This window comes from Podarcis raffonei, chromosome 12 (assembly GCF_027172205.1).
Source record: "Podarcis raffonei isolate rPodRaf1 chromosome 12, rPodRaf1.pri, whole genome shotgun sequence".
In the NCBI taxonomy this organism is placed as follows: Eukaryota; Metazoa; Chordata; class Lepidosauria; order Squamata; family Lacertidae; genus Podarcis; species Podarcis raffonei.
Window position 1 is genome coordinate 18950681 of NC_070613.1, and position 25507 is coordinate 18976187.

The 25507-nt window shown below is 40.8% G+C and overlaps 1 protein-coding gene across 4 annotated transcripts in view; it reads right to left on the minus strand.

Annotated features, from left to right (window-relative positions):
• The window catches only part of CCDC7 (coiled-coil domain containing 7), a 149245-nt gene that overhangs the window by 108854 nt on the left and 14884 nt on the right, over window positions 1-25507 (minus strand). For 3 of the 4 annotated variants that reach the window (XM_053359539.1, XM_053359538.1, XM_053359536.1), the window contains exons 12-18: window positions 25288-25318; window positions 24677-24766; window positions 23085-23188; window positions 21333-21414; window positions 15095-15160; window positions 12638-12964; window positions 9282-9349 (exon numbers count right to left, since the gene is read on the minus strand). In XM_053359539.1, the coding sequence (XP_053215514.1) occupies window positions 9282-9349; window positions 12638-12964; window positions 15095-15160; window positions 21333-21414; window positions 23085-23188; window positions 24677-24766; window positions 25288-25318 (768 nt within the window). The remainder of the gene's footprint in view (window positions 1-9281; window positions 9350-12637; window positions 12965-15094; window positions 15161-21332; window positions 21415-23084; window positions 23189-24676; window positions 24767-25287; window positions 25319-25507) is intronic. The other variant, XM_053359537.1, reaches the window with a different exon arrangement.

Consider the following 25507-nt stretch of genomic DNA (forward strand, 5'->3'; position numbering starts at 1 on the left):
TGTCTTTATTCGTCAACTACAGGCCTGGTCCACATATCATGCTAAAACAAACCTTGCCTTTGAGTGAATGTGCAGTGTCCTGGAAAAGAGTTTGCTGCCATTCTTCTCCTCCACAGTCCTTTTTTGCTGGCATGCCAAGCTAAGCCAAGATTTCGCTTAACCAGTCATCCAAACAAAGGCTCATGGTTCAGCTCTGTCCAGACCAACCATTAGTTGTAACCAACAACAAACCTTGGTTACATCTGGTGGTTAGTCTAGAGAGAAAGAGCTTAACTACAAGCTCAGGTATGAATGACAGGCCAAGCCAAACCTTACTTCAGCTCAGTGCAGTGTGGTAGCAAAAAAGACCAGGGTGTAGCAAAGTGGCTGCCAATTCCTTTCTTGCAGCCTACACATTTTCACATTCATGCTAAGCCAAGACTTGGCGATGTGAGAACAAGGGCACAGAGTTGTATATTGTGAAAGAATAAGCTGAAGAGCTAACAATGTTCTTAGTTTTAACAGATGTATAATAAATAAATGTGCAGGCACCTCCCCACTCACAAAATATATATAATTGGTGGTCATTTCTTTCATTTAATGAAAGTGATTCAGTTCACAACAACAGTATTTATTCCAGTGATTTTTGTCTCTCCACTCAGCTCTCTCAGCTATGTCACAGAGAATGTTACGGTGAAACTGTGGTGCAATACAAATTGGATACTTGAACTCAGATAAATGTGATCTTTGAGCAAAATTGTTTATTATCTTTTTAACTGGCATGGTTATTTAAAAATAAGGCTTACAATGGGGTAACAATCCCACACAGAGATGTCTGTGAGTTGGAGATTATATCCTAAAATGAAGCCGGTATCATTCTATTTGTGATACCATAGGAAAACACAGAGTCAGTTCTAGGACCATAAATGTGGCATGCTCTGGACTAAACTAAAAGACTGGATCTAGTAAGCAAGGCAAAAGGTCCGCACATTGATACAAAATAGGTTGATTTCTTTGAGAGTATATGCAAGGTAGATACAGGGTATAAAATGTAAGTAATAAAGCCAAATAAAGCAGTGGAATCCCTTGCAAAGTTCCTTAACAGATATTTAGGCAAAAATTCAAATGGCTGGAGTTTTGAAAAATAATTGAAAAAGTAGAAAATCCCTCAAAAGCAGTTCATTATTTATGTACTAATAGAGAAGGAAGATGCATCACTTGGGTTATGTCTGGAGCCAAATCAGCTTTAAAAGTACATTAGATGGGAACATTTCTCCCTCCCAATTAGACAGCACATTTTTTAAAAATGTAGCAGGAGCAAAATACTTCCCTGGCAATTCTGGTAATTACCCCTGGACAATAGGAACTCATGTTTATATGCATCTAATACACATTTTGGGTACTACCGTTTCTCCAGTTTGCCATTTCATATCAACTCTACCTCTCATTGACTGAGTTTATTTAGATGCCACCTTGTCACAGTGAGCTATGCCCAGAGCAGTTTACAACAAATATTCAAAAGTCAGAATACAGAGCATTAGGGTTCCAGGTACTGGTCTTGCTACACTTCAAGCAGCCTTAGGAACTTAAATAGATTAAATAGGATCCTCTGTGGGTTTGCTACTGTGTGAAAAAGAAATTCTGGAGGGGTGGAGGGAGGGGCAGGAAACTGAGGAAGAGAAACAGTTGGACTAGATAAGTCTTGAGGTCCCTTCCAACTCTACAATTCTATGATTCTATGACTCCTTCAGAACTTTTAATGAGTTTAAATAGCTAAAGATGAGTCATTTTATAGACTATACATGATCTACATATAGGAAAGTAAGGAGTATGTGAGCATTTTTCGTGCCTGATGCATTTCCCTGACAAGCTCTGCATTAGGATTGTAATGGAAGGGCACTTTCTACTTTAGACTCACAAAAAGCATTTCTTCACTATACATGGAACCTAAAATGACTACAAAATTATCATTTCCTAAAATGAGTAATCAAATAAAAATAAAATTGAAAGGAATCTTGTAAAGGGACCCCTGACCATTAGGTCCAGTTGTGGACGACTCTGGGGTTGTGGCGCTCATCTCGCTTTATTGGCCGAGGGAGCCGGCGTACAGTTTCCGGGTCATGTGGCCAGCATGACTAAGCCGCTTCTGGAGAACCAGAGCAGCGCATGGAAATGCCGTTTACCTTCCCACCGGAGCGGTACCTATTTATCTACTTGCACTTTGACGTGCTTTCGAACTGCTAGGTTGGCAGGAACTGAGACCAAGCAATGGGAGCTCACTCTGTCACAAGAATTCGAACCACCGACCTTCTGATCAGCAAGCCCTAGGCTCTGTGGTTTAACCCACAACGCCACCCGCGTCCCTGTTAAAGCTTATTTGGGAGTAAATTTACACATCAAAACTCATTGAAAGGGTTTGCTCAGAACCAAGAAGAGGGGTGGGTGACAAAAAGCCCCAAAGAGAGAGAGAAAAGCATTTAAAAAGGAAACTAGAGGGTCTTGGCTGATCTTATGGAAATGCAGTATTTTAATGATCCTGTGGCCAAATAAATCCAATTCAAAACCTGAACTCAAATAAACAATTGCTGCACAATTTGCTTTTACTGGAAGGGATGCTCATTTTCCCTTTGGTCATACAGTCATAATACTTCTTAGGATTCCTTTGCATTCAAATAATATATTGTCTACTTTTTTGACCTTTATGAATAAATTTGTTGAAGTGTTTGTTTGTATGTACGCAAACACGCATCCAGGGATGGGGTGCCAAACTGGGTCTTTGACCCGGGTCCAGGGTCAATAACCCCTCTGGTTGTTTCCATGACTTTTCTAGGACACAGTCATTTATGGTATCTAGAAATTCTACCTTTTTGTCATGAATGGAACACATACGTAGCCAGTCTATGTGAGGGTAGTTGAAGTCACCCATAACTACAACATTTACTCTTTACAATGCTTCCTTGATTTGATTCCTCATCTCAATATCTCCCTGAGCATTTGGATGAGGGGAACAATAGCACATTCCTAGCACTGAATTCTTCATGTGCCCAGTTCCACTACACACAAAATTCTGTGCAGGAGTCTGCCCCTTTGGGGATTTTTATCTTGCTGGACTCTTTGACATACAGAGATACACCACCTTCAGTATGTATTTCCCTCTCTCCTATAGAGTTTATATCCAGAAAAATATATGTCCCATTTGTTCTCTCCATTCCACCAGGTTTCTGTTATGTCCACTATATCAATGCCATCCTTTAAGAGCAAGTAGTCCAGTTCACCAGCCTGGATCTGAGGCCTAGACTAAGTACTACTGTAACTTGTGATTGCCAGAGCAGAAGTTGCCCAATACTGTAAAACATCTGAGAGAATTTACCAAAAGTGGATGGATGGGTAGAGGATGGCTGCTGACTCTACAAAAAAATAATAATATTACTCACATTGTCTATTATGCCCAATACTTCATCTCTCATTACCACTATCTGCCTTAATTTCCCCAGGCTCACCTCCCATAAAAGTTAGTTCAGGCACTGGGATCTGCCTATATCTTCTGTCATGAAGACCGATGACACAAATTCATTCAATTGTTCACAATCTACTTATCCTCCTTTTGCACACCTATGACTCCCTGGTCATCCAAAGGCCCAAGCGCCTACCTAGATGGTTTCCTGCTACCAATATATTTAAAGAACTTATTGTTGGTCTTAATGTTTTGAGCAAAGTGTTCCTCAAATTCATTTTTAGCATCCCTTACTCTCGCTTACAAATTTGTCAAAGTTTGTGTTCCTTTTTGTTGTCTTCATTTGGACAACACTTCCACTTTTGGAAAGAATCCTTCTTGTCTACAATAGCTTCTTTGACTCTGCTCAATATTCATGCTGGCATCTTATTGGCAATCGTGGTACCTTGACTGATCTGCAGTGTCATTGCAGTGATTTGACCCTCTTGACTTTTCCTCTCAGCTTCCTTTTTACAAATCTTATCTGGGGGAAGTTGAAATCAGCCTGACCATGTTGGATTTTCTTGACTGTATAGGTATATTTAATTTAATAGCATTATAGTCACTGCTCCCAATTGGCTCAATGACACTTACATCTCACAGCAGGTCCTGGGCGCCACTCAAGATCAGACCCATGGTTACCTTGGAATTCATTTTCTGTTACCCTTTTGCAGTGCTTTTTTCTAAAAATATGTTTAGGGGTACTCTCATTTTCCTACTCATATTGAAATACTGCCCCTCAATGAGGCAAAACTTAGATTCATAAAATGTTTAGGGATATGCGTCCCCCTGTGTCCGCCCAGAAAAAAACACTACCTTTTGTCTTCACAGTCATGCTAAATGCTTTACATCTGACTTTTGTTATTCTGTATTGGAGTTACATAAGCCATTTGGGGCACTTAAATTTGAGGAATGTGGCCAATACGTATGAATGAACTAACAGACGAAGACTAATGGACAAGTGGCTAAGGTGGGCATCAAAACTTTTCTATTGGTGTTTTTCCTTGAAGTTTAATAAGATTGCAGAACATATTGAAGCTCAAACCGTCTTATTTATTCAGCAGCAAGACCCAGCATCCTTGTTTTGGTTTTATTTCACTCCTCGTGGAATTGGGGGAAGGATTCTTCAAAGATTTTCAGGAATTCTTTTAAGACCTAAAGAGCAACCCGGGATTAATTTTAATAAAAAATTCTGTCAGTGCTCTTTAACAGTTACGTATTTATAATTCCTAAAAATTGTGTTAAAACTGACAGTAGATTTGGATAAGCACTGTTTGCAAACCCTCCACCTTCCAAAAAGAATCCTATGTGTAATAATACTGATAACTCAGGATAACAGGCCTGCACCTGATGAGATGAGCTGTAGTCCTCAACAGTTTATACCATGATAAATTAAAGGGTGGATTTTTACTTCCACAAACCGGCACGGCTACCTCTCTGGAAATTGTAACATTGTATATGTGCCATACATTAATCTTAATATTCATGGTAGCAGCACAGGTTTACCTCATATGCGTAAGGAAAATTAACCCTGTAAATATGATAACTGAATATGTGACTCCGTCCTTTATCTCACTGTTTCGTAGTTCAGATTGACTTCATCCTTTTTTACCTTTGTAAGTAGTAAGCTGAACATCAGGGGCTGGGAACCTTAGGCCCAGAGGCTAAATGCAACCCTCCAAGCCTTTCTACCTGATCTTCAGGACTTTCCTGAGATCATGCCTCCTTCTGGGCCACACTTCTCAGTGGCCTTACTCCATGCTCTCCTCAACTGCTTTTGACTGGCTGGAATGTGTCCTTGAACTGTGATAGCTGTGATAACTATTTATTTTACATGTTTATAAGTTGCTTTTCCATTAATACTTTCCAAAGCAATAGATAATCGAAAGGGGGGGGGAGTTAATACTACTTTTTTAAAAATGGTGGCCACATTAAAATACACATACAGAAACAACAGTCACAAGTAGGAGACTGAAATCAGAAAGAAATCACATAATAAAATCACAATAAAATCAATTGCTGAAAACAAAGCAGCAAGGACACTACTAAAACTCAGTTAAAAGCTTGATAAATATAATGGAAACAACTTTGTACTGAAACAATGATAATCAAAGTACTTCCCAACTTCTCAGGATGGTATTCCTGAAACAGAATAGCATCACTTTAAAAATTCTCTCTCTCTGGAGAGAGGTCTCTGAATACCTAATCTTAAATGCTGGACAGGTTTATACCTTGGGCCTGAACTATAAACCTATTAACTAACTGCAACAGAAATGATCAACACCACTTCTCAGAACCATTGAAACATCTACCAACAGTAACTAAGAACATAGTAAGAGCCTGCATAACCAGGCCAATGGCCCATCTAGTTCAGCATACTGGTCTCATAATGGCCAACTTGATGCCTCTGGGAAGCCTGCAGCAGGACCCGAGTGCAAAAGCATTCTCCTCTTATTTAGTTTCCAGCAACTAGTATTCAGAAGGATGCTGCCTCCAACCACAGCGGTATAACATAGCAATTGTGGCTGGCACCCAATAACAATCTTATCTTTCATTGATTTATCTAATTTTCTTTTAAAGCAATGCAAGCTGGTGGACATCACTACCTCCAGTAGATGCAAATTCCAGAGTTATGCACTGTGTGAAAGTATTTCCTTTGCCTGTCCTGAATCCTCCAAAATTGAGCTTCCATCTTAACAGCATTGAACTTCAGCTTATTTCCCCTGATCTAACCCTGGGCTCATATGCAACTGAGAATGAGAGCTGGTTATGGGTAACATACTGACAGCATCACAATTCAAATCTTCAGACTACCTGCCTCAGTAATTTCATATAGGTGTTTAACAGCATGGCAGAAAAACAGAACCCCAATGAGTATCATAAGTATGATTATGCCATCTCCCTGAGCTCCCAAGGCATTCATTCCATGGGTGCAAGGGAGGAGAGCTGGTGCCTCCTTACTTCCAAATAGAAGGCTTCACTTGTTATCTATGTTAGTGTATTCCCATATTTGGAAGTGCACAAAATACACAAATCAGAAAAAATCAGGAAAACTGCTTGAGGGTTTTTAAACAATCAAGCAGCGTATAAATTTTATAAAATAAATTTATGATAATTAACAGTTACAAGCAGAGTTCAAGGCAAAGGCAAAGAATCAGCAGGCTGCTAGCAAAATATATGAAAAGATATTTTGGTTTTTGCCTTATATATATTAGCTGTCATAGAATTTGCCTTTTAAGGTAATGACATGAAATAGACACAAAAGCAGTCCAGGAAGGAATACAACACGCTTCGGAGCACACAGCTACAATGATGTGCAATAACTGTGTCAGGCTTTCTATATGATGAAGTTAAAGTAAAAGAATAGTAGTTCTCAGGGCAGGTACGCTGCCAGAAAAAAAATGCTTCAGAAAAAATATTAGTAATCTGTACTGGAGGCTGTAATATTGGATTAAATCTTTACTACAGAGAGATTTCATTTATATTGCTCACCAGTATAGCTGTCATAAATATAGCTGAATCAGAGTTAGTGAACCACTAAACTTGGGAGGTGTGAAAGGGGAACATAGGAAGCTGCCTTATACTGAGTCAGGCCATTGATCCATCCACCTCAGTATGGTCTACACTGACTGGAAAGACTGGCTCTTCAGGATTTCAAGCAAGGGACATCCCAAACTCCAGCTGAAGATGGGATTGAACTTGGAACCTTCTGCATGTAAAACATCTGCTCTACCACTCTGGATTCCATATACATGTGTATTTTAGGCCAATATGAAACTCAAGTGACCAAGTGATCCAGTCTTAGCGAAGGTTCATTCTGAGTACATGCAGAATGGTTTGAGAAGGAAGGATAGGATTCATTACAAAAACCTGTTTAAAATTTATGTGAAAACCGTCAAGGAAGGAGATTCTATAACTTTATAAGCAGATATTTAAAATATTATTATCATTAGCAAATATTTCAAATGACTAAGGCTTTAAATGACAATTTTAGGTTATATTTTAATGATCAAGATTTAATATATATTTTTAACTGCCGCTATATCTGGATTGTCTCTGTTATACCCAATTGCAATTCAATGTATTCCTGTTGTGTTTTATGATTTTCCTGATATTTTATGCTTAACCTACATATATACACATACTACCCTCCAATATAAAGTTTCTTTGATTTCTGTCATATTCTTCAAAACAAGAATGGGATCATAGATGAACAGCAGAAGCAGGGCCAGCCTACTCTTGAGGCGGACTGCAGCAACAGCCTTAGGAGGAAGGAATCCCACCCACCCCTGCCCAAAAATCAAGAGAAGCTGCAGCTTCTGACAAGATCTTGTGCAGCTCTCATGAGATCTTGCTGCCATTGCTGCTGCTTCTCACTTATTCCATGGCAGTGGGGTGCCCTGCCTGCTGCCTGCCCCCCACTGCTGCTAGTGGAGAAGTAAGGAGAAGCAACTGTGGCTCTTATGTTCCCCCAAGATCTCACAGACTCCTCACAAGATCTCACTGGAACACAGAAGCTGCAACTGCACAACTCCAGTAAGTGAAGCTTCAGCTGGGTGACAGCACCTTCCTCTTTCACCTCAGGCAGCAAAATAGGATGGGCTGCCCATGACCAGAAAACCTTGCTGTGAGCTAAAGTCTGTTCTTCTCAATAGAAGTTTTTCTATTAATTTAAAGGTCTTTCAAATCACATTGTGAATGATAGCATAGCTATGTGAGAGTAGCTCCTTTACATACTTGCCAACTAATATATCACTTCATGCTTCTGACAAAGTGGGCTTGAGCCCACAAAAGCTCATACCATAATACATTTGGTGCCACAAGATTATTCAATTATTCAATGAAAGGTTATTTTTATACATTCCTATATTAAAATATTTAGTAAAATATGCAAAATATTTAATAGGATCTTAGAACTATAGAGTTGGAAGGGACCTTGAAAGTCATCTGGTTCAATCCCCTGCAATGCAGGAATCCTGCCCACAGCTGTCCCTGGTAGGGCTCAAACCACCAACCTTCTGGTTAACTGCCAGACACACTGAACCACTGTGCCACAGGAAAACCAATATATGTGTGTATTAGGGAGGAATGTGCACACAAATGCATATGCTAGTGAAAATAACCCACAAATTTGTGAATGAGAAATGCACATTAAATTGCTGGTGAATTTTCATGAGGGTCTTTAATTAATTAATTAATAATTAATAACCTCAAGTGGAAATGTTGAACTAACTAAACTTAAGATTGGAAAAGTGAGAAACCAAGAGAAACTGAAACTGACAGATTCATCTATCCCTAATGCCTATATCTTAGCCATCAAGAGTATCTAAAATTTCAGTAGCAGCTAAAAAGTGTAATTGTGCACCGTAACAGCAAAGCAAAACAAAATAGTATGTATGCACCACAATCTCACATCTCTTGATGTATTACATTCTCTTAGCATGGGACAAAAAGCACGTTAGAAAGCAAGCTATAAATTTTAAAAAATATGACTGGGGAGGGGAATCACATTTTTATTTTACAGTGGCTTGTAGTCAAAGTCACTGTTTATAACTGTTTTTGTAATGCTACTCTGGAAAGACAGAAATCAAAGCTTCCCAATCATGCAATCCCACTACTTTTTTGTAACAGCCATATGTTAAGCATATTCATGAATGTGTGTTAACAAATGGCCCTATGTAAAGATTGTTGTATCCTTTTTGTGAGCTGCTTTGAGGTTTGTTTGTTTTTACAGCCAAGCAGTATATAAAGTTCCAGCACTGCACTGCATTATCTTACCAATAAGATATAAACTTTCAAGTATGCCTACCCTTTTGTTGTTTGACGTCGTTTTCTTATTTCTGCAGAATCTTTGGTTTTCGCACTTTTGGAATCAGCCTATGGAGACAAAATTATATAAGACTATACAGAACTGTAGAACAAATGGAATGGAAATTATACCCCTATTCAGCATTTAATACATGAGTGACGATTGTGTCAAGTAGCCAGACCCCTACACTATGCCCGCCAAGTAGCTCCTGGCACCCACATACACAGCACGAACACCTATAGGGAGGAAGCCTTCACACTGTACTCATGGGTGCCAAGAGGTGGATCTACTCACTGTGGCCCTGATCCCAGCAAACATACTGCTTTTTATCGTAAGTATCATGCCTGAAATCTCACTTATTTACAATCACAAAGAAACATTCATACAACAGGAAGATTTAGGTTGGTGTTGCATCGTATCTTTAGAAAAGAATTTTGAATTCTGAAAAATAGCATACTGATCATTTGTTGAGCAAAATGAATGTAATATGTTTCCAGCTCAGTGCTACGAGGAGTACAGTGGAACCTTGGTTCTCTAATGCCTTGGTACTCAAACATTTTGGCTCCCAAGCACCGAAACCCAGAAGTGTTTCGGTTTTCAAACTTTTTTGGAAGCCATACATCCGATGCGGCTGTTGGCTATTGTTTCCAGGGTGCCTGTGCCAATCGGAAGCTGTGCCATTTTTTTTTTACATTTCGGTAGTTGAATGGACTTCCAGAACGGATTATGTTCGTGAACCAAGATAGCACTGTATATACTTCAATTCTCTCCTTACTCCCATTAAAATGCTGTTTTCATAACCTTCACTAAGCCACATTTGTCACTACAGCAAAATATAAAGCAGTTTGAAATTACTGAAATGCTGTGTCATTACAATCTTCTTCTGTACTTGAATGTTAAGGCTGCAGTCCTATATGGACTTCCTTGGGAGTAAATCCTATTTAATTCAATGGGGGGGGTCTGAGTAGACATGTGTAGGGTTGCACTGTAAATAAATAAATCCCAGTTACTATTTATTTTTTTAAAAAATGTTGCTTGACTTGCACACGATGGGGGTCTGAGAGCTTTGGCAGGTATAAAATGATGTGTTACTTTTTCTTTTTCTTTCTTGATATGCACTGTTTGTGTATTTTAACTACAGTTGAGCTTTGGCTGCTGTGAAATGGGGGCTGCACTTTGAGAGAGGGGTCTGATGTTCACATGCCATATCTAATGTTGAGGTTTGCCTACTATGAAATAGCATGGAGTGAGGCATAACTGATTTGTGCCAGCTGAAAAATTTAGGGCATATTTATTTCAGTGCCTGGAGTGAAGCGGGCTACAAAATTTTGTCGAATTTCAGTTCCTGGAAAAGCTACAACTGTTGATCATTAGTCTCTCTTGCAGCCCATGATACCTCTGAGAAGAAAACATGATAACTCTATTTGACACATGAAATTTGCAAATGTATTATGAGCATCTTTCTCAACCACACACTATCATCAGGACTGCCAACTTTTTTTAAAAAAAGGCTCTGCTCCTCTGAGTTTTGCAGTTGCCTGTTAGGCAGACAAAAAAATTCATGAAAGCTGCAATCCTATGCATTTCTAAGTCCTCCCCTCTAACTATATAAGCAGAATCTGAAGCTGGAGACTGCTTTCCTCATTACCATGCTACAAAGAGCTTTACCTGTTTAATTTCCGTATGTCAGGCTGATGTTAAAGGTGAAGGAGAGTAAAAACAGAAGGGGATCCTAATGCTGCAATCAAATATATATTCTTTGGACCAAGTCCTATTGCACTACTAATACAATCCAATGCATATTACACAGAAATATGTCTACTACATTCAACAGGGCTTACTTGCATCTGCATCTGATTAGAGTCTTGTAGAGCTCTGCCTATTGTTATCCCTGGCTCAGCCTACCAGTAGTGGCAGCAGGGCTGACCTGACTTCCAAGCAGCTGAGTTGCTGCTGTTTAACAGGAGGGACAGTGGGAGAGTTCAGAGAGTTAAGATATTTAATGTTACATAAAAATGCTGAATGAATGTATTAGTATTGAAGTTAACTGGGAAGGGAAGCCAGTGTTTTTCCATGGGGACTGAAGTGGAGGATAGCTGTAAATTTCCATTACAAGAGTGTGGTAGTCTTTCCTGCATTGTAGGGGACTAGATGACTATCAAGGTCCCTTCCAACTCCACAATTCTATTATTCTATCTTTCTGGAGTCATGAGACTGACATTGGGTTACAAGATGTTTACATATGTCAATTGACTAAATTCCTCCATGTTAAATCTATATTCCCCTTGTTCTAAATAGCCTGAGGCAGATAGGCTGGAAAGCTCAAATATTGGATTTTTGCTAAATTAAGCCTACAAACTTTATACTGGGAGCAGAATATGCTTGTCTGTGTATGAGACAACATGTTTTCCTTGTTTTTGTAATGTTTGAAGCTAAGTTCTGTTAGTAAAGCTTTTTTAACCATTTTCTGGACTGGAGCAATTTATTTGTAAACAAGAGCCAGTTTTACAGTAAGAAATTCTTCTGCTTGCATTTATTGTTTAAAATCTCCACATAGAAGGCAGGAAGGTCTGTTCTGTGCAAGCACATAGACAGGAGCATTACAAAGGGTCTGCTCCTATGTTTGCTTAGGGACCACATGATATCATACAACTCTCCTCAATCACTGAACTATTTGGAGGAGATGTTGTTAGTTGACCCCCATGGCTCAGAAATACTGGTCATAACCACCAGGAGTCATGAATTCTGTACTGTGTCCAATTTTATGAAATTCCCTTCCAATTAAGGTCAGCCAGGCCCCCTTCCCTGCTGAACACCTGGCTATTATTCAAATAGGTTTTGTAACTGAATTTTAATTTTACAGTTTTAACTCATTTTTAGTTTCACTGTATGGGTTCTCTTGAACTTTGTAATTAAACAGCACATAAATTGTTGAAAGAAATAAAAATATAGAGTTCAAATAAAACATTATCTAAATGTAAATACCTAAGGTAAATCCAAAGGAATTGCAGTGATGTTCTTCAAATCCTATGCAGTTATAACTTTGTAAGATACCTACATCTGGCCACTTGGCCATTGTCAAGATATTGGTCTAGAGATGGATCACTGGTCTAAACCAGAATGGTTGATTTTATTTTCAGTGAGTCAGTATCCTATCTCCTCCATTATTATTTCCTCTGCTTAACAAAAGGCTCAAGCTGCATGCTGCATACATATATTGCCAATGTTATGCCTAGCCATTCAAATTAAAAAGATATAGCCATAATGTTATCAGAGGAAGGAGTATAAACTTGTAACTAATGCTTCATTCAAAATTTATCTATATTTTAGTAACCAAAATAGGAAGCATTACTTACTCCCTCTGATTTCCCTGCTTTTGTTTTCCGTGATTCTTCCATCCTTTTTTCAGGTTCTTTTTCCTGACCTTCGCTCAGTGCTTTATCCATGTCTATAAATGACCCCTTTTTCTTCTGTTTCACATCTTTTGCTGGAAATGTTTCTCCTGCTTTTCCTGTTTCAGGTGCACTGACAGCCAATTTTTGTACATCTGTTCCTTTAGGTTTTGTTCCTTTTTTGCCTTTCTTCTGCACATCTTTTTCATCTTCAATTTCTGTATAAGGGAACTGCCAATCTGGAATAGTTGGAGGTACTTCAGCAAGATGAACCTTAGCCATCTCAGCTTCCTATTTTTAAAAAATAAATACAACATTTACATTCATTTAATGTGAAATGTACAGTTTGTGAGGAGGGGGTCCTAGAGTCAACAATATCTGGAGAAACCCAGACAAGACTAAAAGAAAAATGAAACCATAATACAGTAATTTAAACAGTTTCAGCTCAGAAGCAACAATATTATCTGTATTATATTCTACTTGCCTAGAGATAAAGTTTCTATCACCAATTGGACAAATTGGCATAATAGCATAGAATGCCGACAAACATTCCAGCTGCTCAGGGAATCAAACTGCCAGCACAGTTTACAGTTGAGTTTCTGTGGGGCTGTAACAAAGCTCACACGAATATTAAGAATAGCAGCAGCTGGGGAAGACAGCAGACTGAAGGTTAGGAAGAAGCTCATAGACAATGGAGCGATTTGTTTTCTGTTCCTCCAGTGGCTAAGAATCAAACAAATTCAAATAAAAATAAAAATAGTTTAAACTAAACATTAGGAAGAACCTCTTGATAGTACAGGCTGCTCAACAGTGACACAAACTGCGATAGATAGTGGTGGATTCTTCTTCATTAGCTTTGAAGTGGAGGGTGAGCTGCTACCTATCGAAGATGCCATAAAGGTAAAGGACCCCTGGACATTTAAGTCCAGTCAAAGGTGACTATGGGATGTGGCTCTCATCTCGCTCATTTCGCTTTTTGGACTGAGAGAGCCGGCGTTTGTTCACAGACAGCTTTCCAGATCATGTGGCTAGCATGACTAAATTGTTACTGGCACACACAGAACCATGACGAGTGCCAGAGAGCACAGAAACAGTTTACCTTCCCGCCACAGCGATACCTATTTATCTACTTGCACTGGTATGCTTTCGAACTGCTAGATTGGCAGGAGCTGGGACAGAGCAACGAGAGCTCACCCCGTCGTGTAGATTCAAACCGCCAACTTTCCAATCAGAAAGCACAAGGGGCTCAGTGGTTTAGACCACAGTGCCATCCATATCTTGAAGATGCTGTAGAAGTGCATTTTCTACACTATCATAAGGTTGGGCTAGATTATCTTTGATAGTCCTTCTAATTTAATGATTCAATGTCTCACCAAAAAGGAAGCTAAATAGCAGGAAGCCCGGAATCTGAATGACTGAAAGAATGGTGCAGCATAAGGGTACAGCATAAGCAGTGGAAAGAGAAAGAAGAAGAGAGGAAAAGGCAGATCAAGAAAAAAGGTTGACTAAGCAGAGACATGAACGAAGAAGAGATCTTTGGGGGGGAAATATACAGAGCTTATGAACAAAGGACCTACTGCTGTGACTGAGGAGGGACTGGAGACAGGAGTGTGAGAGACGTTGCCTAAACTGAAGGCTAAAGTAAAAGATGGAATGAAAACCAGAGCATTGGAAAGGTAGAAGCATTTTGAAGAAAAGAGTCAAAGAGAGAGGAGGCAAAATCTCACAAAATAGCTAGGGAGAAGTGTGGCTAACCACTATTGACAGGAAGGAAGTGGACAAGCAAGGACAGTTTGCAGGTCTTGTTATTGTGGGCATGAGAAACAATGGAATATGAAGCTGTAGGACTAAAGTCTAGACCAATTTCACTTATTCCTTCTACTGTGCTTTGTGATCTGAGAAATCTACAGCAGTTGAGTGGGCATGAAGGTTGAATACACATGGTGGTTTAAAACAACCCCTAGTTCTAGTAACAATTTATGAAACCTCAACTTGTAACTGTTTCTCCTTTTAATGTTTCTTAACAACATCAACGTGGGTGGTGCTATGGTATAAACCATTGACCCTTGGGCTTGTCGATCGGAAGGTTGGCGGTTCGAATCCCTGCGACGGGGTGAACTCCCATTGTTCGGTCCCAGCTCCTGCCAACCTAGCAGTTCGAAAGCACATTAAAGTAGATAAATAGGTACCGCTCCGGCGGGAAGGTAAACAGCGTTTCCATGCGCTGCTCTGGTTTTGCAAGAAGCTGCTTAGTCATGCTGGCCATATGACCCAGAAAAACTGTCTGCAGACAAATGTCAGCTCCCTCGGCCAGTAAAGCAAGATGAGCGCTGCAACCCCAGAGTCATTCACGACTGAAATTAACTGTCAGGGGTCCTTTACCTTTACCTTTTAACAACATCAAAACTGTGCAAGCAATACCTCTAAGGCTTTCTGTAGTTTCTCTTCAAGCATTTTCTTCTCTTGTTCAAGAGTCTGAATATTTGCCTACAATGTCAAAATATGTTTAGACATTTAAATTCACAATTTGGGTTTCTTATCAAAATATCCATACAGCAACATTCTAGAATATGCTCTACCATTCCACAAACACACACTGCACCTATTACATAATGATATGCAAACATATTTGGTTTTCCAAATATGTCCCAGAGGATCTGTTCCAAAAGAAACTAATTACCAATGCATTAATTGAGTTGAAAGGACAGGCAATGAGGCCTGGTTATTTTAAGTAATAAGTGAGGGGGATATGTTTTTTGTGAAATAAAAGAATCCTTCTCTTTTGAAGCTATAATAAAGCATGTAATTCTAAATCAAACAACATTACTGATAATGGTGTCACAGCTGTGTGATATTGTATAGTAAAGATCAAGTAACAGCTTAATCATTGCCAAATTGAAATATGTCCAGAAAATATTTTATCCCTAAGGTCCTGTAGATAAAGATGAAAGAGGAAGTAGGAAGTTCGGCACTCTCTGACACTTCCTCTTTCAGCTCTATGTGCTTTTCAAGGCTCAAATCAGAACCTGAGGAGCAAAACAGAAAGAGGACTGACCAGAAAGGATAGGAGGAAAGGGTTGGGTGGTAAGGTAGGAATGAAGGAAAGGGGACTAGTAGTTTCTAGTAGTTTCAAGCACAGCTATGTTGCAAAACATGGAACTAAGATATATACAGTGGTACCACATGTTGCGAACGGGATCCGTTCTGGAGGTCCGGCCGGATCCCAAGGTTTTTGCAACCGGAGGACCTGCTTCTGCGCATGCGCGCAGGGCGGTAGAATGCTTCTGCGCATGCGGCAAAACCCGGTCCAATACTTGGTCCAAAACCAGGTTTGTCACTTTCGTAACATGAAAGTGTTTTTATTGTATTTTAGTGTTTTGTTGGAAGCCACCCAGAGTGGCTGGGGAAACCCAGCCAGATGGGCGGGGTATAAATATGTTGTTGTTGTTGTTGTTGTTGTTGTTGTTGTTGTTGTTGTTGTTATGAAATTTACGTAACCAGTGGGTTACATAATATGAGGTACTACTGTATCCATAGACCTAAGCTGGATCTAGAGACATAAAAGAAGCGTTTCAGTTAAACATATTGCAAACTGCATACAAGGAAATCTGGTTGGAAAGATGGGACTTCCGGGTCAGCGCCATCGGCAATGGCGGAATTCCTCTGATGCAGAGGAACCCGCTCCGTGGAATTTGGGTCTGGCCGCTGCGGCGAAAGCGGAGACCCGTTAAAAATCACAGGCGGGAGAAGTCTGTGACCGTGGGATTTGGCTGCCACCTTTTGTGCCTCCCCTACTCGCGGGGAAACCCGATTTTCGGGCTCCGGAGCGAGGTAGGGTGAGCGGCGCGGTGCTGCGAACCAACTGCTCCTTCCATGGAGTGAAGCCGCACAGCTGTTGTCGGAGAGCGCTGACTTTTTCCTCTGGACAATTTGATCCTAAAAGTAACTACCCGTGAGTAGAACAAATCAGAAGATTTTAAAAAGAAAAAGGGTCAAAAAGAACTTTAATTTCAATTGGAGGACACTAAAAGGGAAAGAGTTCATTTGGCAGCTACGCGGGGAGGCTCAAATAGGAAGTCCGCCTTCCGCTTTTGTATATAGATTGAAGCAAAGACCCTACAAGCTAAAATCTTGAAAGCTTTTGACAAAGGTTTAAATATTCATCGTTTAAAACGCAAACCCCCTTTGAAGAAGTAGGGGGAAACTTTGAATTCAGCAAGTTTTAGGAAATTAAAAGACCACAGCTCTGAGCCTGGGAACGGGCTGCCTTTGACGTTTGGAGAATTACACTGAAAGATCTTTGACAGAATGGATTTGACGGTTAGTTAAAATACATAGTTTCTTCCGTCCTCTTCTGCTTTTAAGATGGAGGAAAGTAACTTAAATTGGAAACTTTGTCTTGGTGTTTGAACTTGTGCTTGAAAGAAAGGGAAAAATTGATACAAATGGAGATTGTGTCCCTCTAGTGGGAGATTTTTGAAACTGTTGCAGGAGTGGGTGCCAGCTGCAGATAAGAACCTGAGAATTCAGGGACTGACCTTGACTACTCAAAATGTTGCTTACTGAAGCAATTGTGAACTCACTGTTTAAGATAAACTATTTGCTGGAAGAACTCCATAAGAAGGTGAAAGACATGACTCCTAAAAAAATTGACAACTGGGAACAGGAAATGCCTAACCACAGACAAGAAATGAGCACCAATGCTGGTTTGTCACAGGAACCTACTCTGGCAGCAGCCGTTGCTTCAGAACCCAAAACAACACAAGCAGGATCCCTAGTCTTACAGAAGCAAACTGAGGATTATAAACTGAGGGTGTCTATGATTGAAATTGGTAAAAGCCAGATTTTGAGAACCGGATTCCGGTTGGGATTGAAGATGGAAAGTTGGAAAGATTCCATTATACAGGGATCTACAGACTGTTGGAATATGGACTTGGTTTTGGAGGAGGTTGAAGGTTTGAGGGCTCTTGGATTTGGAGGTATTTTGAAATATGACTCTAGTTTTAGCCATGGAAATCTGGCTGGATTGCTCAGAAGATACAACCATAATATTAGGATGGAATTTCATCGAGATCTGCTACTTGGCATTAAGGAGTATGAAGAAAGTTCGGTCATACTCATGTTCGTAGCTTCAAGAACACTGTCCAACCATCTTGTCCTCTGTCGTCCCCTTCTCCTTGTGCCCTCAATCTTTCCCAACATCAGGGTCTTTTCCAGGGTGTCTTCTCTTCTCATGAGGTGGCCAAAGTATTGGCACCTCAACTTCACGATCTGTCCTTCCAGTGAGCGCTCAGGGCTGATTTCCTTAAGAATGGATAGGTTTGATCTTCTTGCAGTCCATGGGACTCTCAAGGGTCTTCTCCAGCACCATAATTCAAAAGCATCAATTCTTCGGCAATCAGCCTTCTTTATGGTCCAGCTCTCACTTCCATACATCACTACTGGGAAAACCATGGCTTTAACTATACGGACCTTTGTTGGCAACTACTGGGGCACAACTCAAGCTTCTGTATAGGATGAGGAAGGGTTGCCTTAAAGTGCAGTCCCAGAATGCTCAGAGCTGTTTCCTTGAAAGCCACACAGCATTAACTAGGCCCTAGGACTATGTTTGTCTTCACTGATCAGGTGGTTGCTTATTTATTTATTTATTTATTTATTTATTTATTTTATTTGGTAATCCCCCGCCCCACACAACTGAACTGGTTATTTGTGCAAGTGACCACCAGGGGACACATCTCTTTTTGTACAATAGTTGCTTTTTTCCTTTTTTTTAAGTTACATCAATTTGTTTTTTGGATGGGGAGGTTTCATATTTTCCAAACTTACTAAAGTTAATGGACTAAATAGGACAGTTAATTATAATGAGAGGGAAGGGTGGGAGTGCTGGAACATGCAATTATTTTTTGATCTGGCAAATCCATCAACTTGATGGTGGAAATGGTGCTTAGGTGTGAATCACCTGGATCTGCCTTAATCTTATGAAAATTTATATTAGTATGTTACTACTCCCTTAAGTAAAAAATAATAAGAGTAGAACTCTGGGGAAAGAGAAGCATGAACTGCTGGGGCAACTGAGAAGGACAATAGCTGCTGAATCCTGTTTTAGTCCTTTCATAAACTGTAGGGATAGTTCTGCAAGAAAATAAAAGCAAATTTGGATACATCTTCCTTGCCTGAAGTGTAACATCAGCTTCTGGATGTTTATTTTTATTTGTTTGGTAAAACCTGACCTGGAACTGCTTTAGGCTCTGAGTGGATTCCCTTAATGTTACAGTGATTACTTTCTCTCTGGATATACCGGTAAATTCATCAGATACGTCGATACTGCCATCTATCACCCACAGGCAGGGATTGCAGAGTTGAGGAAGTAGTTTGCTTCATATTATATAGTGCTGTCGATTTCCTGCCTCCCATCCAGGGGATTCTTTTTCTCCTTGATCACATTTAGCCTCACTTCTTGTACTATTGTGTATTTTCTCTCCCCCTGCCCACCCCCATTTGCTCCTTGCTGCCCTGGGTAAGTTTTGTGTGAGTTGGAATGTCTTTGGAATTTGTTTCTCCCCTGTCAGGCTTTGATTTTACTTTTCCTCCTCACACATCTTTCCTCTCTTCCCCTTCCACTTCATTCCCCTCCCTTACAGTTTGGGTGATTGTGCCTTTGATTATCAGATCAGTTTATTTTTCTGAGAAGCTTTTACTTTTTCTGAGAGTGGATCATGTGTGAGTGAGTTGTCTTGTTTATACCCTTCCCCTCTGCTTCTCTGAACTGTGGTAGTCATGATTTCGTTTCCTCCTTCAACAAGTTTGTGAACCTTGAGTAGCTTCTTTGCTTGGTACCTCTGCTTTTTAAACCCCCCCCCCCCATGTGATCCTTTATTCCCTGTGTATTTTCTCTTGTACCCTGGAGTACTATTATATTATCATTACATTAGCCCCATAAGCCTTTCACTCTGTTTGCTGCCTTCTCTTGGTTTGTCCGCTTCCCATCACATTACTGCTTCCCTGCCAGTTCTGGAGCAGAACTAAGGTGCTTCTTTTGGGCTGAATTAGAGCCTGGAGCAATCCTCATGGAATTCAGTGGGGCTTACTTCAGAGTCAAGTACAATTATTCTACCATAAACTGACATTAGAACTTGTGACTGCAATGACCCTCCTGAAGCACAGTAAGACACTTAGATACTAAGTAATAAAACTGAAATATTTTGAGTGTCAACTGCTTCTTTGAAAAAGAGGATAAGGAAGAGAACCAGCATGGGGGAGAACATAACTTTTGTCATAGTAGAGAAGCAAATGTAACAGCAGGAACCCCTTTTAAATCACTTTTCAATTTAGTTAGGACAGGGGTCAGCAAACTTTTTCAGGAGGGGGCTGGTCCACTGTCCCTCAGACCTTGTGAGGGGCAGGACCAACCACCTCCCGAAAGCACCCCCCCTCCTGAAAGCCCCCCCCCCGCCTATGCCGCTCACGCCGCAGCCACCAACACTGCCTCATCTCTGGCAGCATCGGCATCCTCTCTCTCAGTGGGGCACAGAGCCCATGCCGCTGGCCTGGGCAGCGAAGGCAGCCTCCACGCCACTGCCGCTTCCTTCTTGCGCGGCTGCTTCCTCCCACTTGGCCACCTTAACAGGAAGGAAGGGGCAGTGCCCAGATGCCTCCGTGACATCACCGCTTCTTCCTGTTCTGCCTCCTCAGCGGGAAGGAAGGGATGGCACCCAGATGCTGCTGGCCTGGGCAGCCTCTGTGCCACCGCTGCTTCCTCCTGCTCGGCTGCCACAGCAGGAAGGAAGGGGCAGCAACCAGAAGCCGTGCCAGCGTCACTGCCCACCCAGAGTCATTTGCGGCTTTTGATTGGCTGCAGGAGCTTCCTGCAGCCAATCAGAAGCCGTGCCACTTCGCAGAAGTCAGCTTCTGTGCAGCAAGGCCTCTGCGCTGCGCCTGTTTAGCGCGGGGACTGACTGAGCGGGCGGAAGGGTCCACAAGGTTCGCGGTCCATATCCGGCCCACGCACCTTAGTTTGACGACCTCTGAGTTAGGAGCTAACTGTTTGTAAAACTGCAGTGCTTAGATGTCTGCAGCATCTTTGCAAAGGAGGCAAGCACGCCAAACTGGGCCCAACATTGGGGGAGTTGTTGTGCGTGCATGATGTCACACATGTAACACTGACGCAAACACACACCCATTGGGCCATGCCTGTGGGATATGCAGGTGCCTGCTAGGCCATTCTGGCAATCACAGCAGAGGATGCGGAGGGTGAAAATCGCCCTCCAAGCCTCCCGCCCCTGCCCGGCACTCTGGCAATCACCTGGGGTGGCGGGGGATGGCAGCCCCCTCAATATTGGGGGGCCTTACCCACTTCCTCAAAATATTTAGGTGGCTGAAGTCCCTTTCACCCCCTATACCGGATACCCCTGAAGGAGGATATGTAGAAAACCAAAACAAGCTGGCAACGCCCTTGTGACCTCCTAGCAGCCCCACCAGGTTTTGTAGGCAGCAGCCACTGCTGCATAAATCCACAGTCAAAAGAAACCCACTATCAAATCATAGTCCACAGATATGTTCTGTGATATGTTGGTGGTTTTATCAACCCTTTTTGGGTTAAAGTTTATTTTTTTAAAAAAATTAGAACAAGACATTTGCAGGGAACTAGAATACATATTACCTGAGCTTTAGCTAAGTCTTCTTTCATTTTTTGGTTTTCAGCTTCTTTGTGCTTTAAAGGAATAGGAGTTGGTCTTGCTGGTCTGTAATTAAGAACATATAGGGCAAACTGTGAAACATCAACAATAAAAACAACTCCATAGATTAAAACAATTAAAAATAAATCTTTAACTTAGCTTGGTAGTTAATCACACTGAGAGCCAGTGTGGTGTACTGGTTAGAGTGTTGGACTAGGCAGGGGTCAGCAAACTTTTTCAGCAGGGGACCGGTCCACTGTCCCTCAGACCTTGGGGGGGCAGACTATATTGGGGGGGATTAATGAATTCCTATGCCCCACAAATGACCCAGAGATGCATTTTAAATAAAAGCACACATTCTACTCACATAAAAACACCAGGCAGGCCCCACAAATAACCCAGAGTTGCATTTTAAATAAAAGGACACATTCTACTCATGTAAAAACACGCTGACTCCCCAAATGTCCACGGGCCGGATTTAGAAGGCGATTGGTGCGGATCCGTCCCCTGGGCCTTTGTTTGCTTACCCATGGACTAAGACCTGGAAGACCAGGGTTCAAATCTCTTCTCAGCCATGCAGCGTACTGGGTAACATTGGGCCAATCACTGCCTCTAAGACAATGAACAGTCAAGCCACTGCAATTTGCAATAGCTGCAGCTTCTGACTAAACCTCATGGGCAGCTCTGTATAGAACTGCTGCAAAGTAATCTGGATTTTACCAGTGCATGGCCAGCAGTAGTATAAAGCTATCCCAGTCCAGAAATTGTTGCAACTGTCCTATCAGCCAAAGTTAGTAAAAGGCACTCCTAATCAGTGACGTCACTTGGGCCCCTAGTGAAAGAGAGAAATTTGGAATCATCCCAGACTGCTCCTTCAGGATGAGCACAACCCTGTTTAAAGCAGGCAGTTGACCAATTATTCAGACTTGGGAACTGCCAGTCTTACCAGGATTCAGAGTTCAGAGTGCATGTACTGGCCCTCATCAAGCCCACCACAAAGTCCAGGCACCAGTCAACAGCCTCGCTGAATTCAGCTGTTACAGAGAAGTGCAACTGATGACATGTCACCCCAAATGACCCAATTATCACTTCCACTGGCTTTATGCTACTGTTAAACAGCAGTGAGAACAAAATGGTACCATGCAGCACCCCATTGCATGACTGCCAGGGGGGCAAGAGATGATCACCTAATGCTGTTGGAACCACTGTAAATGCCTCTAATACCCATCCAACCAAATCAGTTCAGGAGGAAGACATGGTCAAGTGGATCATAAAGTTGCTGTGAAATTAAGTAAGGAAAAACTGCCAATATCATAAACACACAGCATCAAGACAAAGCATCCTACCCAAGTAAACCCAACAGAACTTATTTCTTAATAGTCATGCATGGGGTTGCAGAGCTACCGGTACTTATCTTGAATTTGGTGAATATCACTTCCTAATGGTAATTTAAGTCATTTTTTAAGAAGCAAATCTAGTTGAAGCCAGAAGTAAATTTCTCAGTGAGGCTTTTGGCAGGCTGCAACTGGTGGGGATACCAATAGAGGCACTTCTAGTTTCCCACTCACTTGGCAAAACAAATGGGGAGTTTTGTGTGAGCAAAATGATGCTAGCATCACTCTGTGGGTGGAACCCAGTGAAGATTGTCAGGGCTAGGTGGAGGACACTTCCACCCCACAAACAAACCAAGAAAGGGAGTTTAGATTACAATCTAGATTATTAATTACTTTTCTTACTTTTCTACAATTACTTGAGGTGGTTTTTCTTCAACTTTTGCTTTTTCTTTTTCCAGTTTTGATAACATTTTTTTCCTTGTATCTTGCACTCCTTTTTCTTGCTGCTAGACGTATGTGAGAAAACACCAAATAGGTTATATACGTTATATAGGAAAATTATTACTTGTTGCACATTTGAAGATGCAATGGGCAGGAAACAGCACAGAACTTCCAGAGACCTTTGACAGAGGAAGAATATTTCCACTCTTCCCCTTGGTTACATTTTCACTCTTAAAACAGACACCATGAGGATACAAAACAACAAAACATCATATATATGGATGGAAAAACAACTGCATCTATAATATCTGTTGTACTGTGTCATTTGTATCCATTAAGCAATATTACAATAAATAAGAACATAATGCAATATAAAAGTCAGTTCCTGAATTTGCTCATTTTCCTTTTCCCCTTCTCATCCTTTTTTCCTGTTGTATAATGTCTGGCAAGAACCCATCTACATGCAAGTCCCACTTTCCAGACATTCCCAGGAAATTGTTCATTGGGCAATTTCCGTTATTGCTAACAGCAACATTTCCAATCCGTGAGCTTTCTTCCCTCTTCTACCATTTCTTCCTAAAATGGCTGTGGCCAATCAGCAAAAGAGAGACAAAGGAAAAACCCTGCTTTCTGAAATGTCCAATCTCTCCCCGTTCCTGCCTCAAAATGGTTTCAACCCCATTTTGGTTTCTGCCCCAAAACGGTTCCCGTTGACCAGCAAATCACAAACAAGTAAGTAAGTGAACAAACTCCAGCTGAAGGACCAACCACATCTGCTATTGGGTCCCAGGAGCACAGATTCCCACAAAGCGGCAAAATGTCCTTGCAGGTTATTAACAGGATTTTATTTGAAGTGCATATATGCAGAACAAAGGTACAGAGCGATAAGTACGCAACCTGCACACCGAGTCAGGGTGTGCCCCCCCCCTTTTTATAGATTTGCAGAATACAATACCACCTGATCTCTGATGTAAGCCACCTGATTTCTGGGAAATCGAAACTTATAGTAAGTTCCTATTACCATGTAAGGTCTTGGTCTCCACTCCCTCCTTCCTGCAACCTCCCTCATCCTGGTATTACAATAAATCCTTGTTCTTTATCTCTATCCGCCCAAGCTAGACATTCCAACGAGAGGCCCATTTGCACTGTAACATTTAAGCAACAGAAAAAACCCTGTCCTTCTGGTTGGTGTAGAAACCTCCCCCCTTTGGGATAATAATAGAACAATATTGTAATATGCCCCTTCACAGCTGTTTGGATATCTGAATCAGCTGTGCATGTAGTGAAGTTTGGGAATAATTATTTATATTCAGATAAACAAATGTTTGGATAGCGATGTATTCTATGGAGGTTCACTTGAAATTAAGCCTGTGTTCAATGGGTTTCCTCCCCAATAAGTTTGTTTAGGATTGCAGCTTCTGTAAAATATAATCATACCTGTGAAGAATTCATCTTTAAGTTCATCCTTCATTATCTCTTTTTCTTCCATAAGCTTTCAAATTTTTGTTGAATCCTCTGTAATTTCTAAGTAGAAGTTTTGGAAAAATAATTACCTCTGAACCTTTCATCTTTTGAAGTTCATCCTCCATTATCTCCTTCTCTTCTGCAAGCTTTCGAAATTCTTGTTGAATCTTCTGTAATTTCTAGGTAGAATAAACATTTTGAGGGGAAATAGTTTTAACATATTTGAAGAAATGTTTAAAAATTGAAATTCAGAAATGAAAAGAATGAAAATTAAGAAATTAAAAAGAATGGTGAAGCCATTTTTAACATTGACACAGCATAATGTCACGCAAACAGCTTACTCTAGTGGAGGTCTTCTGATAGGGAATGTCTCATCCCCCATTAGACGCTGATCTAAGTAATCTTGGGGTTTGGGGTGAGGCATCATCAGCATGCTGATGACATTCATTTCTACCTCTCTTTTCCATCGGCTAACTTCAATATTTCTGGATATATTTCCGAAATTTTGTCAGATATTAAAATTCAGTGGATTCAAGATACTTATCTGAAATTTGGTGCAATTTCTTTTTAGGTATTTAAAATTCATCTCATTTATTACATTAAAAATACAAATACTTGCTCTATTATTTCCTATATTATAGTGTTTTGCATCCAGTAACTGCTGTGAACACTCATACAGTTTTTTAAGTATTATACTCACACCTTCCAGCACATCCTGTTCATTTGAAACTCTGAAAAGTATGAAATATATGTTTCTTAGTTTGTACTTTATAAAACTTCAGTAACATCTGGCAGGAAAGACCCTGCTCATATCATATATGTCACAACCCCATATAGATAAGGGACATAAGCACCCTCTAAATTTAGCACAGTGTGAGATTTCATTATATGCAGTGTTTACATTAAGGTTTATTTAACAA